This window comes from Oxyura jamaicensis, chromosome 8 (assembly GCF_011077185.1).
Source record: "Oxyura jamaicensis isolate SHBP4307 breed ruddy duck chromosome 8, BPBGC_Ojam_1.0, whole genome shotgun sequence".
NCBI lineage: Eukaryota > Metazoa > Chordata > Aves > Anseriformes > Anatidae > Oxyura > Oxyura jamaicensis.
This window is the reverse complement of record NC_048900.1, coordinates 26429577-26448426: the sequence shown is the minus strand read 5'-3', so window position 1 is coordinate 26448426 and position 18850 is coordinate 26429577. Positions and strand designations below refer to the sequence as shown.

Genomic DNA, 18850 nt, shown 5'->3' with positions numbered 1-18850 from the left:
GCATTCAGGGTATAATGTGGAAGCAAAGAAAAAACATTTTAAGCAATTACAGTTATTAGATTAAATTGTTTGGTTAGGAAAATTGTGATGTGTTTAGATCACTGTGAGATAATTCAGTGTTTTCATAAATATGCCTTTTAAACGCATGATATTCCAGCAGTAACACTCCAGCGCGGCTGTAGCATAAGATACAGATAACGTGTATTTCCATCTGGTATTGAGCTAACTTAGTCCTGTAAAGTTCTACAGCATATTTTTTCCTTGTAGAAGCCTTAATCTAAAAGCACATTAGTTATAAAATCCAATAATTACATCATGCTATTTACTGTAATCATGTGGCATTGTTTTGTGTCTGCTCAGATGTGTGCATCGCGGTGTCTGAAGCGCACATTGACAGTCTCACAAAAAAAAAGACAAAAGTACTAACTGCAGCATAATTATTATTTTTAATTGATGATCTTGTTTAAGAGTTATGTTGACTTTTACAGACTTTAAGGATCATGCAGTGTTTGTTACAGTTATCCCAGGCATCAAACGTCAACAAAATGTTTAAGATTGTAGGATTAGGCAATGACAGATTGGGACCAGATGTCTGGGAGATAATGTACGTAGCCTTCTCAGTTGATCAAATAGCTCTTACCATCCTAAAGCCCTTTGGAAATTGAACATTCGCTCTTTGTAGTTGAAGCTTAGACACTTCTGGGATTGTGGTTATTTGAAAAGGCCGAAGAACCTTACCCTGTGTCTCCAGGAGTAGATCTGTTTGGTATATACATAGCTACATGTGCACTCCACGGATCAGGGGTAGGTGGCAGGGTTACAAGTGACAGAGAACAGCAGCAAAGTCCAGGAATTACCTTAGGAAGTCATCCTGGAAGTTCCCTTAGCAACCCAGTTGAGGTAACTCATCCTTGCACAATTGTAGGGGGGGAGGGAGGCTCTTCCACGTGGAGGAAGCCGGGTCCCAGCAGTGCTGCCTTCACGTGTGGATTTGTAGGGAAAAACTGCAAAGGATACAGTTAGCAGATCCAGCAATCCAGCAAGACATAACAGAGTCAAAACAGAGGCTTTCCTGGAATCCCTCAAAGCAAAGACCTTTCCACAGCTCTGAATGAATTCTCCCAGCCTCCTGCTTGTCAGCCCTGACCAGCTCCTTTCCTCTCCCTCAGGCCTTTTGCCCTTGTTCATCTTCCCCTCTTCTCATCACTTGCCAGCAAGGTTCTCACCCCCACTCCTTTTTCCACAGATTTTCTTCCTATTTAGCCACTTACCTTTAGCAGCCCCACCTTCCTGAACCTCTGAGCTGTAGTCCCACCGCTCCTTGCTGGTGTGTTCTCCCACCTTATGGTTAGACTGAATTAATCACGGCACTGTGACTGCCCCATTCACTGTATGTTATCCGGCATAGTGGAACTGGATAATATAAAGAATAAAAATCAAAAAATAATAATATAATTAAGAAAAGCCATTGAAGTCAAGGCATATGTGGTGATGGAGCGTTTGGATTATGCGTTAGCACCAAAAAAAAGGCTGTTGACCACAGTAAAAGTACAATAAATTCATATTTGTGTGAGTGTTGCTGCTTGCATTGTAGCTCTGAGCGTTTATGGTAGGGCCTGTTCCTTTTCTTCCTTAAGTCCCAATCCAGCAAACTCTTAAACATATGTGCGTTCATGTGTTTCAAATTAAGCTTGTGTTTAGATGTTTTAGGACATTTGCCATTGGAATTTTTGCTACTGACATCAATGGGAATGGAGCTGGACCTCTAATTAGTTTGGATTATTCTGCATACTTTCCTACTTCACATTAGGCTGTAGATACGAAGCTGAAGACTGATAATCCACTAGAAAAACATGCTGAGGGTCAAAATCCCGCGTTGGTGACTGGATAGCTCGGAAATGACTTCTGTGACCTTCCAGGTCTTTCTGCCCCTGAGACGACACGGAGATGAGGGTCAGGCTGTGGAGTGTTGCTGTAGTGACTCCGATGCCGGCAGGGTATAAAGTCTGCCAGGGACCCATTAACAAGGAATGTTGCCAGCTGATGTCCTCCAGGACGAGGTGTTTCGATGCCCGTCTGTCAGAACTGGCCCTTTAGAGAGGGCAGTGGAGCTTGTAAGAGGCTCAGGCCGGTCAGGGAAGACTGCTCAGGTCAGGGGGGTATGGCTTGCGCGGGTGGGAGGGCACAAAAACAACAGGAGAAGTGTGCTCTTGCTGCTCCCCTGGGGTTCAGGTGAGTGAGGCTGCAGAGCTGAGCTGCAGAATGGCTTTGTTGGACCCTGGGTCTGACCTCAGGCTATCTTGGGGCTGCAGATCAGGGAGTAAAGCCGTGAGGAGTTGAACTGAAAATGAAAGGGGTGTTGGTTTGAAGGGGATGATACAGCAGTGTGAGCACAGCACTGATCAGAGGACACCAAAGGGAGCAATAGGAAATGAAAGGGAGCTGGGAAACAAAGAGCAAACCACGTTCAGCACCTCACAACCCCATTTACCAGAGGCTGTCCTTGTGGGATGTCTTCGGAGAACTATGGATTTGCCAAACTCTGCTTATTTTTCATGGACTTCAGGAATATTTGCACATTTCAGATTGCATTGCTCTGAATCCTTTGCCAGATTTTTCACAATGATTGAAAAGAAAGATGGTTTCTTTTTAAGCCTTGGTGGCTTGGACTCTTCTAAAACTCCTCCTCTTCTGTGCCAGCTGGGGTGTTGTGAGGGGAGTCATGACAGCTGAAGCCATAGGTTGTGTGTCTCTGGGTGATGCCAGAGCTTTCAGGATTGTTTTGATGGGGAAAGATGAAAATATATGCATATCTTGTGCTTGTCTGTGCACATAGACCTAAATATGCCATTCAGATATTAAATACCTGCCCAGGGCAGAGCAAACATTTAGGGCAGTAAAAACCATGGTGTTTTTTTCATCTGTGAGTGGCTGAGAAAGGCAGAAATTTGCAGTTTGCCTGGAACCCCTCCACGTGGGTGTCCGTGTGCTGGAGTACATTGGTGTGTTTAATTTGCAGGGTACAGAGCTGATCTGCATCCAAGGACAGGACACAGCCTGCGAAATGAAGTGCTGGCTTGAGAATCCAGATCACTCTGTTCACTGATTGGAGATGCTTGAAACACATTGGTCTCGGCAGGGTTTGAGGGGCCCTCAGCATTCTCCATCAGCAGTCAAAATTGCCTCCGTCAGGCACCAAGAGACCAGGTGCCTCCAGCTTACCAAATCTTCTAGGCACCATCTGTGTCTGCCCTCCCTTCCCATCCCTCTGCCTGCAAAGTCAGAAGTTTGCACACACCGATGGGTGTGCAAGAGAGCAGAATACGTCAGGGACTGGCAAGATTGTCATTTCTGTGGTGCCATCCAAAGAACCACAGGTTGCAGATGTCAGTCTGCAGAACAAAATCCTGACGCAGCAGAAGGAAGTGGCAAGATCCCAAATTATAGCAGAGCCAAGTTCCTATCTGTATGGAAACATGAGGAAATCTGCAATGCCATGAGGCTGCAACGCAGCATGGGCAAAGTATATGCACACCACCACATGAGTGTGCAGGGATGTATTTGTGCACATGCATAATTACCTGAGCCCATATTCTGGGTTTACTGGTGCCTGCTTGTGCATATAAATGTATTTGTGCTCACCTGAGTTAATTCTCAAAGCCCATCCTACACACAGTTCCTCCAGTGGAGTCTTCTGCTGTCTGTAACTCTGAAACTCACCACTGAGCAATGCAAAATACTCTTTCTCTGGCCCAGTAGCTGGAAATTATGAACATTTATTTATTTATTTATTCAGATTTAATTTGAAACAGCGACTTTTGTTATGAATGCTATGCAGCATATTATTACTGAGTTCCTTAATGAAACGGGTGCTTAAGAAATCAGAATTGCTCAGGTTACTGTTGTGTAAATGCTGAGGACAGATCTGAATGATACGGCTAGTAAAGAAAAGGGTGCAGAGTGACAGCGGAGCTCCTTTGGATTGATCTTCAAATGGATCAGGTCTTCTTGTAATAGTCTGTGCTCATCTGCTCCAGTGGATAGGATTTCAGACACCTGAAACCAGGTTCTTACCTGCCACAAATAGCTCCTCGCGCTCTCTGTCCATAGCAGCTAATTGTTATTGCCCACAGCGGTTCCTGTGCCAATTCACATTTAAGAGAGCTCATCAGAACACTTGTTCTGTCTTTGGATTTTCTGTACTGGCACCATGTCTTTAAACGTTCAGTACTTCAGACAAAACGTGTGAGATATTTATAACCCGTGTATTATTATTGAGCTACACACCATGTCTTCAGTGACAGATTAAATGAACAGCACAAAATGTTGTGTTTCATCCATAAATTTCAACAGATGTTTGAATGTTGGTTGATTTATTACATGTCCAACTTGGATCTTACACTGTTCTCATTGTGGCTGCACATGGTTTATTTAACAGCGCTTTACAACGATTTTTTATGACTTTTTCAGTTTGAAGGGTGCAACAAGGCATTTTCTAGGCTTGAGAACCTTAAGATTCACCTCCGGAGTCACACTGGGGAGAAGCCGTACCTGTGTCAGCACCCAGGCTGCCAGAAAGCTTTCAGCAACTCCAGCGACCGGGCAAAGCATCAGCGAACACACCTGGATACCGTAAGCACGATTTCATACCAGGAGTTGCACTGAGTTTTCCAATGGTCCTTGTACACAATCTGTCCTGAAAACGAAGGGTGACTTTTCTTTTTCATGAAGAGCATCTCAGAAAACTCAGCTATAAGCAACTCTGCTTTCATTTTTAATTCAGTGTGCTTTGAGAAATAAAAAATGGCTTGATCTCAGAAAGGCAAATTCAGCTGTCTTATTCATGCTGAGGAATAATGTACACAGGAATAAGTTACTCAGCAAACTCTCCCATTGTTCTCATTCCAGTAAGAGGAAGCACCAGTACAATAAGGTATAGTATGAGTGAAAGCCGAGTCATCGCTGCTGTACTCAATGTATGTCATTGTCTCGCTTCCTATCCTGTGTTGCTTCATTTAAGTCTGTTCTGAAGGAATGCAAAAGCAGCTCAGACATCTAATGTAAGGTAAATACCTCTCCGTTTTGGACATAATTTTGTAAAGGTAAAGATACAGCTGTGGTACAAGCTAAGTACCCACCACCAGTATGAACTGTAAAGGAACAAATTCACCTTTGTATGGAGTCGGTAGTTCTGGCTCGGCTCTACGAGTCTGCTCACTTGTCATGCAGAGAAGATGGGGACCTGTCTGGTGTCTTAGGTTCTGATAAAATTAAATCACCATATTATGGGGAAAGAAAGTAAGTAGGCAATTCTGTAGACAAATTCACAGCATAAAGCTTTTAAAGAATAACAGCCCGAGTTGTTCCTTTGTCTTTTTCAAAGAAATGAATATACGGTTTAATGTTTGGCCAAGTGTTTATGGGGCAGAACTTTTGAGTTTAATTGATATTTACTTTTTAAGCAGTTACACATTTCAGACAGTGCAGCATTAAGGAATGTCTAATGTACATTATGCCTTGCAAAAACAAACAAGTAAGAGAAGCGAGTCAGTCACATTTTCCAAACCAAAGCACACTTACAATAACAATGTTTTATTTATTTGAAAGTCAACCTGAGATATTTGAATTCGTAATTAGTTCTAAAATGCGTCTCTTTTGAAACTGGATATACTAAACTGGGTGCATGGTTTTGAAATGTAACTGCTTGAATCTAATGGTTATATTTTTTATTAGCCAGACTCACAAAAGGAATGCCATTTATTAGTTTTGAAAGATAATTCAATGTGTTAACAAAATGAGCAAAAATATTTATATCTGTTGATCTGTGCATTATTGAAGATAAATCTCTTAACTTTCTATTTTCTTTTCTTCTTCCTGTATCTCTGTCTTAATTGTCTGAAATGCTCATAAATCAGCAAAAAGGTACTGTAATCATTTTCTACTAACTTTCTTAAATGACTAAAAATATCATCCATGCTATTCTGTTTCAGGTTCTTCAAAATTGTTTCTGTAAACCTACACTATACTAACTTCCACATACTTGCATTAATTGAAGTCCTGTGATTTGACTGGGTGTATTGTATGAATGTGAAAAATAAGGGGGCTACAGGATGGTGCTACTGTAAAGACCGCACACTGTGTTAGCTCAGTGGGCAAAATAATTGTCCATAATGTCAAAGCAAATAGCCAAAGCAAATAGTCAGATTTTCATGTAGTGTCCATATCACTAAACCGAATGATTCTATCAGTAATTCAAATTATACCAATTATTTGAAAAATACTCTATCTTTGTTCTGCCAAGGGATTTGTTGAAGTTTTCCATAGTCTTTCCTCAGGTGTCCGTTCTCTGTGTGTTCCAGACACTCTCCATAAATCTGCTTTGCTCTGTAACTTTCTGGGTAGGAGCTGTGTTAGCCTGTAAGGCCATGATTTGGTGAATGATTCTATTATTCCTTAAGAAATTTCCTGCTGGCTGGGCAGAGCAGCAGTACTTATCCTCTTGAGGTACTTACAAAGAAAAGGGGTTTATACAGACTACTTATTCCTTATTGAGTGCATTTGGAATTGGTTTTAAAGCTTCTTAATGTAGGTCATTCCATCATTTATCTACTGCAGGAGGAGAATCTGTAAATAATTTCAGAGACTTACTGTGTACGCTAGTTTGATCAGATCTCTCCTAAATCATCTGGAAGTAGATCTTTCTCCAAGGCAGAAGCAGAACAAAGGGAACGTATCTGTCCTTGTGGTAGAAAGGGCATGTCATCACTCCTCCACGAGTAAAGCAACCAGTGTAAAGGACCTCACAGTCACTTCTCCCAAAGCTGTTTTTTTTTTTTTTTTTTCATTTTGTGCATCCTCTATCTGAAATCGAATAAAGAATGTGACACTGGGGTCACGACAAACCAGTTTTCTAGCTTTGGGAAAGCACCAAAAAGACTTACTGGTACAAGTGAGAAAGCCAAGATAATGTTGACAGATGAGGCAAGAAAACAAAGCAAAATGGAATGTTCAGCTTTGAAACTCTGTGAGCTTTGACACGCAGCACTCCTTTGCTACCAGTTAAGGCAATGGTTACTTAACAACAAGTGCCAGAGTCCCTTTGTTCAGCTTGGTAATTGCACATTCACTTGGCTGCTGTACTGCGGCACAGAGATAGTGTTACGTTAGCTGGAAGTAGGCATAACTGCGAGGAGAACTTGGTGAGGCTTTCCATTACTGGGACTCCACAATCAGCAGCTAAATTGGAGTGCCCTTTTAAATGTATTTATTTTCATAGGAGAAGGGCACACTGGAACTGCTTGCCCAGGCTCAGATGGCTTTCCCAGGAAAGTGCTCATACTGTGCCACGTTTCGGTGAGCTCTGACGCATGCCAAAGTCAGCTGAAAGGTCTTCCCAACAAAGTCAACAATAGTGGATTTTTCTTTCTGTATTGATTTGCTCAGATGTTAATGTTTGATGCAGGTTGTTTGGTTAGGAGTTATAAAAAGAAAGACGTTGATGTTCAAAACAGGAAAAGGGTATGAAGGAAACCAAATGTGTGCTATTCCACAGGTTTTGCTCTGCTACATGTGGAACATAGTTGTTGTAAAAACTATGTAAACCAGAACTAGAAACCAGAACTTCTATATTTATAATTTTGTTGGGTGTTCTCATGATCATTTAGTCTACTGTTCAGGCTAGAAAACTTAATGCTCTCAAAGCCCATCCAATTACATCTCATTAGCATTTAATTCAGCTCAGTAATATATCCAGTGTGCAGGATTACAGCTGTGTCAAATGCTCTCAGCACTTGCCTGGAGTGCAAAGTCGGAGCCATCGGTGCTGCTCCTCTGTGCTGTGTCAGATGTTTGTACACAGAGGAGTTTGCAGGTGTGGAAACAGCAAGCAGAGCAAGCAGCTCAGGCTTAACACCATGTTGCATAGAAATGGCTGTCCTTCAGGGCTCTGTGTGCCGGTTGCAGAGATGCACAGGAATATGAAATCTTTTCCCTTTCCTCACACCTACAGAAACCGTACGCCTGTCAGATTCCTGGCTGCTCCAAACGCTACACCGACCCCAGCTCGCTGCGCAAGCACGTGAAAGCTCATTCAGCCAAAGAACAACAGGTGCGTAAGAAGGTAAGACTCGCCAGGCAAGAAGTGACACATCTCCAGGTCTCCACAGTTTCTAATTTAACTTTAGTTTATATATTTTCGAGTCAGGGTCCCTCTGTGATAACGCTGCAAGAAAACTCAAATTGTGTTCATTTCCCTGTTGGATTTTAATCACTATTGCTAACCAGCTCACTTCATAGTTCTGCACTTGCAAGGCCACCACCTCAGTTTGTCCCACACTTGCTGCCCAACCATTTCTTTCCTGTTCACAAGCCCAAATTTTGCTGTCATTCGCATAAAATGTTCACACATTGAGTCTCTGCAAAGAGCTAGTAAATACATGCTAGCAGATTATCTCGCATTCAAGTGAAACTAAGCCAGCATGCTATGGAAACGTCAGAAAAGGAGTGCTTGTAATCGATCAGAATGAGCCCCCACACGCTTCTCCCACCACATCTGTATTTTAAACACATTTATAAATCATTCCAAACCCAGACTGCTAGTTATGTTTCACTAGTATTAGATTCAAATAAGCATTTTGGTTTCTACGGGCTGAATCCTGAACTCATTATTGAACGGGAAGGCTTATGGGCTCCAGCCCAGGATCAGAGACTTGTTTATTACGCATTTGTACACGCAGTTTGTAAACAGATGATTGGGACCCCACAGAGCCGGGCTGTGACAGAACAGACCATGAGCATATTTGCGGCCCAGGAGTGGCAGGGAATACACGGCTTAGCAAGCAATGACAATTAGTTCCAACAAGCAGCAGTGGTGTCCTCAGATCCAGTCAGAACTTTTATGTCGGTGGGCAGGGCTGGAAAGGACTGCCCAGGATTGCAGCCCAGCTTTGTTTTATAGGGTAATGTGGTTTCACTACAGCTCTCGCCTTGGAAGGTTCCTCAGCGTGTGCTGTGCACATGCCTCCCACACCAGAGGTCACAAAGCACTTCTCAGCACTACCCCAAAGCAACCTTTAGGTCCTACTGAGGGTAAGAGACAAAAAGCTGTAACTGTAATTGGCCACAGAAAGAGGTAGGCTAGCCTCAAAATCTTTTGCAATAGCAAGATCTTTGCAACAGGAAGATTTTGTTATATGAATTTCTCAGATGACCCCAGAAAGCAACCGTGCTCTGTATTCTGAGGGAGAGAACTTCCCCCCTCTCTCCTTCCAGTGGTTGCTGACATACTTCTTGGGGAAAGGAAGAAGGGAATTCTTTCCTAATATCAGATATGGGTATCGTTTGTTCAGTTCTGACTACAGGGCTGAATATACAGGAACTCATTAACATCCTTTTCGTCTGGACAAAGGAACAGTCCCCATTATTTACACCCCAGCACCTGATGAGGACAATTGCCAGTTTTGCAGAGGAAGGTGGGGAAAATACCTAAATCCAAACTTTGCAAACTTTGGGCAAAAAATACTTCCTGGATAAGCAGGGGGAGGCCTTAAGCATAGAAGGAATACAGCAGGGCAAATGCACTGCACACTCATTGCAAACTCAAGCTATTGGACTTACCAGGACATCAAATATCCAGGGTATTGTATCTCGTAATCTCCTAGCTTGAGGAGTTTTTCTGCATGCATATACATACCCTCCCATAGACTTATCAAGTCTGTCTTAAAATAATGTCAATTTCTTGCTTCCCACACCTTATTTGGTAGACCAAATCTAAATCTGCTCTCCTCCAGAGGTTAGAAATCATCTTTGGATTTCCTGTCTCATTTGCCCATCATAACTTTATGAATACTTGATCCTGTGTCTTTTTTCCTTTAACCTAAAAGTGATAAATGCATCTGAGAGAGCAGTAGATTGGAAGAGCAGCTTGATCAGGCTCTCTTAACAGGGACCAAGCTGCATCTGATTCATAAAGAAATAATAAATATTTCACTTAAGCATATTACAGGGAAAAAAACAAACACACACACACACAAAACACACCACCCTTTCACAACTAAGTAAATCTCATTGTTATTGAAACAGTGACAGTCTACTTTGGATTTCAGATGTAGGATAAAAAGGGAAAATATTGTTCACACTCACTTGCTCAATTTTGGTTACAACTCTGGAAAGGCAGTTTCCTGTTGGCATCAGCTTCCCCAGAGTTCTGAGCAGTGATGATTTAGCCAAGAAAGAAAAATGTTCTGCCCGCATGTCTCAGTTGAGATATGCTACCAAAATGTGCCATCTCTGATACAAAAGAAAATGCCCTGTGCTGAGACTTACATCAAAGGAACCCTGAATATTACGAACATGGCTTAGATGACTGCAGCGGTAATATTTGGTTGTTCTGAACAGCTTTACAAGCACAAAATATGAGAAAGTTAGCTGTTAATTTAGTAGTAGTTTAAGTTTAATTGGCTGCAGATGCACTTTGTGATCCAAATGTTAGATGTTTATCTTGATCAAACAAATGGCTGTATAGCAGAGTTCTGAATAGGTTTGCCTGGATCTTTTATTTAGAATAACCAAACCCAGGGGAGATTGGTATGCAAAACTGTAAACAGAGAGACAATAACTATTTATTAATGGCTATAGAATATGATGGCTGTGTGTGTAATGTGAGCACTATATTATGACAAAAGCTTGGCAACGTCAGCATGTTTGAAAGAGAATTAGAAATGCTTTTCTTTCTTAATTCTCCTCTCCTGCTGTTTTTAATATGATCGACATTGTGGTTTTCAAGAGTTTGCTTCAGACACTTTTGCCAGAGCTTTAATTTACTTGGAGAACAGCTGACATATTGGTGATACCTCGTACACATTACTGACAGCACATTATTCCACCAGTTCTAATCTGATAAGCACAAACACTTTTCTTTCCCTATCAAATGTCTTTCCAAGTGTCACAGTAACGACGTCATGCAATCCTTTTGCCACAGAACCCAAGAAACTACAGAAAGCCTGAAAATGTGCAGTTAAACTACTATGGAAGGCTTGAAGAAACCCAGGGTACATTATTTTCTGGAGCAAACTGCTCTTGATTTAAGATTAGCACACTTAACTTGTGTGCTTAAGAAAACCCAAATTATCTCTAATTAGAAATACCAAGTAACAGATATATCCTTAATTACACCGAGTTGCTAAGAATGTCATTTTGCTCCTTCCTTCTGTACATAATCTTTAAGCAAAGAGACATGTGAAATTAATTAGAAGTCATTTGGTTTACTTTGAAATAAAATGTTTGTTTTATCTTCCTCTTGTAGCTAAATTCATGTACTGATATCGAACAGGATGTACTAAGTGAATGCTTAGCTATGCAACAGCTCCACACATCTTCACAACACATTTTGGATGGGAAATGTGGTAGATCTGTAGGTCATCATGATTTAATTACAGGTAAGAATATTTCTAATGAGTATCATGCTAAATGTCAATATAATAACAGAAAAGCTTGTGGGTCTGATTTGCCACTATGGAAGATGTAAAAAAAAAAAAAAAAAAAAAAAAAAAACACAACACAAAGAAAATGAAATAATTTTGTGAGTTCTTTGCTAAGAGCATTTTAGCTTAGGGCCAAATGAATCTGTTTTAAATTGATTTAGTAGCTCAGTTCAAGCTTTCCAGATAAACCCTAGCTTGTTCCTGTTGAGACTTAGAGAAAACCAAAGGTAAACTGGGATTAGAAAACAAGAATGCCAGATGCTCGTTCACCTGCACCAAGGGATGAGCTGGTGCTCTTTATTACTGTGTTTTGTTCTGTAAGAGTACTAAATAACTAAAATTACTTAGGGAAGAATTTCATCCTTTTTTTCCCACACCAAATGTTAAAAACAGCAGCAACAAAATCATCCTGTTTGACACCTCCTATTCCCCTTTCTAGTTTAAGTTGCACTAAAATGTTGGAATGTACCTGGTGAGCAGGACGGAGTAGGAAGGGAAATGACCCATCATTCCAGCAGCATTCCCCTGGGAGTCCGCACTCATGGTTTATATGTGGCTCCTCAAAAAGTGGCAGGAAGCTGGAGGGACTTGGGGGGATTACTTCAATTCTCTGGCTTTGTCATCTGCACTCCTGAGATGTGTGAGGGCAACACATGGCCTCTGCTCTCCAGCCTTGGCAGTCCAGACTCTCCCTTCCAGGCAGGACAGGAAAGCCCAATGACATTGCCCTGAGGATGGGATGCAGTTAATAACCTCAGGAATAGCCTCAGATTTCAAGTGGCCACAATAAAACAAGAAAAAAGTTACTGCTTACAAATAAATGGACCAGCCCTGACCTCACAGTGTCAGTTCTGAGAACCTCTTCTGAAATTAAAGGTTTAGCCTATCAATAATACTAGCTTTCTCCAATAATTGCTTTGATGATTTTATCAGTCTGTCACAGGGTTGCTGTAAAAAACTTAGTAAATCTTTCCTGATACTTCCATCGGGTCACCCTATAAGAGACCCCATCACATGCACAGTATGAAAAAATGCCAGGGAAAATAAATCACTATTTTACTGTGAAACAGAGGTCACTTCATATTATGGATGGTGTAATTCCATAGGCAAAACTGTTCCTTTATCATTATTTAGGGCAAATAAGCTAAATCCTTACAGATTTAAAGCATAAGGACATTCCTGCTGCCACCTATAGTTTGCATATTTGCTCTTTCACATAAGCAGACATAATATTTCTGGACAAAGCAGCTGTAATACTGTGTATATGATATGTATGGACGAATACAGTATATGATGGTTTGTTAATGCCACTTGAAAATATGAAAGTTTGAGTTTTTTTTATTTTTTTTATTTATTTTTCCCTTTTTTTTTTTTTCCCCAAAGAAACCACATTATTAATGTGCAGAGCTCTGGGCTTTAGGGATCACTTGGATTCCTGGAGAGTTTCAGTTTTGTCTTTCTCCAAGTTAAAGTACATTTTAAATATGTCAGGGATGAAAGCCAATCACAGAAAAATGAAATATGTAAAAAACTCCCGTCCCTTGTGTCGAACTTCAAAGCAGGTTTGTGCTTAGGACTGGGTAAGACAGTGAGCAAAAGAATATTTTGCAGTCAGAGGAACCCATTGTTTGCTTAGATCTTCTTTTACCCTCCTTGTAAGTTGCTTCATGTCTGCTCACATGCAAGTCTAGCAGTGCCCAAGAGTTTCTCTCACTCTTCCTGCAAAGGAAGTTACCTCCATTCAGGTAATCCAATGCAGACATCTTCTCTGGGCATGCCCATTTTGTTATTGTTTTTTTCTGGTCTCTCCTGGCGTAAAGCTGAAAAAAAAATGCTGCTAGTCACAGATGCTCAGAGTACCATTTTGGCAACAGATGTTAAGGTTAAAGGCCAAGCCATTTAAATTATTGATTGATGACTTATATTTACAAGCTGAGGTGGTCAATGCGTGAAGAGGCCCAAGATGCACAGGCCTGAACTGGGTTGCGCTTGCAGGAGCAGTCATTTATAACAGCTCCAAAGGCTTCCACGTGACTTCAGGTACTAAGAATATCATAGCTCCCTGCTGAAGAAAAGGGAAAAGGAACTGGAAAAAAAGAGGAATTTTTGGAACTATTGAAAATGATACTGAGCAAGGCCAGAACAGCAACTGCTCTTGCTCCTTGACTTCTTCCATTGTAGAAGCACCAGGTTTCTCAGGAAAAGGGAGTCCCTGCAGCAAAGGACATGCAGCATTTCTCTGTCATCAAACGACTCTTCCTCTGTTAGGGACTGGCAGTGGGAAGGACTTACCCACTCTCATGTCAGCAGGTACCTCTTGCTTCCCTGGATGAGGCTGTGCACTCTCATTCTTTCCCGATAAACTGCCACTGCCATTATTTCCTTTTAAAAGCACTGTTGGAGGGTTCACACCCATTAACATATGATTAGGTGTCATGGGATCAGAGTGACAGCAGCAGCTCCAAATTTTGAGTGTTTTAATTCTGGAAATACACACACTGAAACTTTTGACAGCCAAAATGAGTTTCAGTAGCAGACTAAATGGCTCGTGGCCTGCGTAGTGCCTAGTGTGGTATGCCCAGCACAGTGCCCACGAGCAGAGAAATGTCCGTCCCTCTGAAGGAAGTAAATATTCTGTCAGAGTGCCCTTGTTTTGAACTTAATTATAAATAAGTTCAATTTGGCCCTTAGTGACTCAACAGAAGTGAATGATGTCTCGCTGCAGTCTCACAGGGAATCTCATAGTAAACCCCATCTTCCATTGCTTGTGCCACATGGCCTTGGAAGTACTCCTAATTACAGGCAGACACCCCCCGCAAGCAATGCGAGTGAACAATAGGGGCGATGCTTGGCCTACATTGGCTCATCTTTCATCTTTCTCACTATCCAGAAGCTTCAGGGATGGACGCGGCCCGCTCCGAGCAGAAGGCTGTGCAGTCTCAGAGCTTCATCGCCAGGCCCAGGAGCGCAGGGCGCTGTGCCTGGTGCCAGAGCAGCCTCGCAGCTCCCTTCTTCCTCCCCCTGGCCCAGCGTTGTGCACGTCGGGGCTCTGGGCCTCGTCTCATTCCTTGGGAAGCGAGACTTACGTAAGCGTTCTGCTCGCCGCTGTCCACATGTGTGTCAGTCCCCTTCCCCACAGGATTTTTTTAAAAATCCGTTAGCCAAGCTCAACCACATTTGACAAACGCCCCAGAGATAATTGCGTTTTGACGAGTCTCATGAATCCTGGCAGCTGGATACCAGAGAGTGGCACCCAAAATGAGCGTTCCCCCCGGCGGGAGAAGCAGGCAGGGCTCAGCTGGGCCACATGCTGCTTGGCAGCCGCCAGCGCACGTGTAGCGGCACATTTGTCAAAGCGTCACAGAGGATATGGGGACAGCTGGCTTTATCCCGACGTGCTTCGGCTGAGGTTGTGGTGGGCTGCCGATCTAGCGGTGCTGCGGGGCTGGGCTGTCAGTGTGAGGGCAGCCAGCGGCGTCTGGGGTGAGGCAGCACACGCTGCGGTGTGGCAGGAGGGCCGGGGGAACGTAAGGACAAGAGATGCCACGTGTCCAACCCAGCAGGAGCGAAGGCGTTGTGGTGAATAAAGATGTAGGAAAAGGAAGACTCACTGAGGAACTAACCCCACAAACCTCAGCACACATGCTTCAAGCAGGAGGCTTTTCCAGAGAAGGTGTAATCAGTAAGTGAAAACATGGATGAACTCAGGGTAGATGGAAGAAGCCCTGCTTTAAATGGGAGAGGTGCTCCAAGCCTAGTGTGGGCAGTGGGTGTCTGTCCAAGTTCTTCCACAGCTGGGTAAATACCTCTGCAAACTGGTCCTGGCAAAGTGTGAAAAAACTCTCAGAAACGGAGACTGGCAGCAATTCTGGTTTTATTTTCTTTTCTAATGGGGTGGGTCGCCTTAATGGGGACCATTAAGGGTATCTAAATCTGATAGCACAAACTTCCCTTCCTAGATTCAGCAGTTTCCTCCAGGCTGTGCTGCCAGTACACCTGAACTGCGTGTGGAAATACAGCTCAAGTGTGAAATGACACAGCACAATCAAAGTCAAATGGGTGTTTGGCTTGTCTGCCAAGCCTGAGAATGAATGTGTGAACAAGAAGGGTCTGTGGGAAGTGGAATCGATTATATTATAAAATGGAGTGCAGTCACCAGCAGAATAACAGCATTCTCACAATGTAGCATCCGAGCTACTGACTTACTGTTATCAGAAGAGGCTTTGACAAATAAATCCTAGCATCACCTGGGAACATCTGACTTCTTAAAACCCCTTCTGTCTGGCTTTTGGTGCAGAAAGCAAGTGGTTTTCACTGGCTGGTTGACAAATGTTCTGTCTAGCGGGAGACAGAGATGATGTGGTTCATTTTCGTTCTTTTAGATCTGTCAACAGCCGAGGACTCATTGTTCATGAGAGGTTTTTGACTCATCTGAAGTCCCTGACAAAGGTGGCTGGAATCTTGCCCTAGTGGTTCTAACTCTTCAGTCACAAAGAAACAGATGCTCATGTTCAGCCGTTGCTTACCCACCCGGAGGGCTGTCACACATTCCGCCTGGCCTCAGCTTTTCCTGTTGCTTTCTGCCTGTTACATGTCCCTGAGAGGGTTTGGGACGAGTGCCATCCCGAACCCTGCCAGTGGTGTGGGACACGGCAAAGCATGGCTGACACACAGCTCCCTTTTCGTCGGTGTGTAACTGCACACACTGAGCAGGGGAGGAAAGGTAGATGCTGCAGAAGGAAAGAAGGCAAAGAAACTAGTCCTCAGAGGATGTGTGGGGATTGCTGGGCTGTAACTGGGCAGTGTGGGAGCTGGCAAACCTCATCTGCCCCCCACAGCCTTCAGAGTACAATGTCAGTGGCTGCCCTAGTCCATGTTGGTGTACATGCCCCAGTGGGCCAAAACTCTGGGAGATGTATTGCAGGTAAACACAGAACAGGGGAGACAGGCAGAGAAGCTGAGAAAAGAAGACCAGGCTTTTCCAAGAACTGCACTTGTGAGGATCCAGGCCTTTTTCCTCCACCATAGGGTGACATGAGCAAACAGCATCTGGAACACCAGGCAGCAAGCAGTTCTGCAGCTTCCCTCCTTACACAGCCCTCCCTCGGGGCAGCCTTTGTGCCTTTGTGCCAAGAGCTGGAGTCAGGGGCCTGACCCCCAGGTAGCCTAGATATTGTCTTAGTGCATGGCTTACTCTTTAGAAGGGGCATAGTAAGGAAAAAAAACCTTTATCCCAGGATCTTAATCCAACTGTCAAAGCTTCCTCAACAAAGCACATGCTTGAGGACATGATAGATCCTTGGTATTGGTGCCTGACTGCTAGTGGGCGACTCCCTGGCAGTAGGACTTCCCCGCAGAGGTGTGCTGTTCTGTGTGTGTGTCGGGGTGGGCTGGGGGACAGGGAAGGAGTCATGGACTGTCAAGGACTTACTTGGATGGTTATTTTATGTTGCAAAATGATGTTTGTTTGTTCACAGGCATGTACAGTGGTTCCAGTGCTAACCATAACGGTCCCTCACCAGGTATATTGCCACCTCCTCACGACATCCCTTCAAGACACCATCCACTTGACTCCACCCTCTCCAGTCCACATCACCACCAGTCACCGTTGGAAAGTGCCAGGGAAGGGTATGTGTGCGAAACATGCGTGGCCTTTGTCTGGCATGATATTGAACAATTAATTGTTTATCTTGGTTTGCATGAATGCTGTTTGAATGAAAAACACTGACTCAAACTAAGCAATTTTGTTTGTTTTAGAATCATAGAGTAATTTAATTTGGAAGGGACCTCAAAAGTTCATCCATCCACTGCACAAAGCAGGGCAAACTTTGACATTACTAAAAAATTTTAATTAACATTAAAAACTTACAGCCGTGTCTTTGTCTTCCACAAAATACACTGAGATTTTGTTTTCCTCCACAGAGTACAATTGCATTTATTTTTTTAAATTCTTCCTCAATGACTTCTTGTAGATTTGGATAAGTGCAGAGAACTTTTCTTAGCTAAGATGAAAAAATTCTCAAAGGGCAAAAATCCAAACTATGACTCACTCGGGAATAAGGCTGCGTTTGCCTTTGTAAGACTTAGTTTGTGTCAGAATGGCAAGTTTTCTCACTTCCTTGCTCTCTGTTGAGATTTTTGGTAATACATTTTTCAGCTGTAAGCATTAACTGCTAAGATCCTAGTCAGGGAAGGGGATATTATCACAGTGATTGCAGAGATTGCATTGCTACAGTATAGGTTGTATTGCATTGCTACATTATGTGATATTCCTATCTTACCATTTCTTCAAGGATCTCAAAGCATCTCAACTGCAAAGAATCTCTGTAAGTCACAATATTCAACTCATCTTTCTGCTACACTCCTGGTGCCTGCACTCATGCAAATCACACGTCAAACCTGAATTTTTTTCTTGCCAGTGCTTTGGACAGGGAGGGTACTCTGATTTTGCTTTACTGATGGGAACTTGAGTTACAGAGAGATCAAGAGACTTTTTGTCTAATAACATGTTGGGGTTCTTCAGCAAAGCCAGTAAGTGAATGCAGATTTTTTCTATCTTTGTCAGTGCCTGACCCATCCTTTCTTTTATATGGGGAAAGGAAAGCCCAGGAAGTTTTAATTGTACTCTTTAAGCAACAGATGGAAGGTGGAGTGCGAGGAAAGAGTGCAACAAGGAAAATTATACCTGAAATAGTTGAAGAACCATCCAACAGGAACAAGCTACTGCATTTTTTTTTTCTGAACTGGGGAATGAATACTGTAGCAAGCTTAGCTTCCATACCCTGTTCCTCCCTCAGCCACCTCTTCTGACCCATGCCAGTAACAAGTGCCTCCCCACCATACAATGCATATCTGCCCATCACAGGAATAGACTTTGTCCCTAAATTACTGGAAAGTTTACATAAGATGTCTGTGCCCAACCCCTCACCCTCCCTGCCCTGCCACCCACATTCCTGACCTTTTATTTCCTGTTGACAGACTCATGCCCATGGCAGAGACATGGCCAACAGGAGGCACTGGGCACAGGGATTTAGGTGGAAGTTGCGCCGGGTAAATGTGAGGTTTTCTGTACCAGAGAAGGCAGTGAGTGCAAACAGGAGGAATGGAGATGAGAGTCAAAAATGAAGGTAATCCACAAGCTATTCTTTCCCTGCAGCATGGGACCAGTTGAGCCCAGGGGAGTAGGGTTCTTTCCTCTCTGCTCCCCAGGGCAGTGCTCAGCTGTTTCTTCCTTCAGCTGGTTGTAGGATAGGCTTCCTGGGGGCATTAAGGCAAAAAAAGACCAACCGAGAATGAAACAGACTAAAGGAACACTATAGGAGGGATTTAACTGGTGGTCAGTAAGGTAGATTTGTTTCTAAAGCACTTTA

General features: G+C 43.1%; 1 protein-coding gene across 3 annotated transcripts in view; it reads left to right on the top strand.

Annotated features, from left to right (window-relative positions):
* GLIS1 (GLIS family zinc finger 1) overlaps positions 1-18850 on the top strand; it is a 189512-nt gene that overhangs the window by 146510 nt on the left and 24152 nt on the right. For 2 of the 3 annotated variants that reach the window (XM_035333436.1, XM_035333434.1), the window contains 4 exons: positions 4471-4632; positions 8009-8119; positions 11303-11435; positions 16958-17108. In XM_035333436.1, coding sequence (XP_035189327.1) covers positions 4471-4632; positions 8009-8119; positions 11303-11435; positions 16958-17108 — 557 coding nt within the window. The remainder of the gene's footprint in view (positions 1-4470; positions 4633-8008; positions 8120-11302; positions 11436-16957; positions 17109-18850) is intronic. The other variant, XM_035333435.1, reaches the window with a different exon arrangement.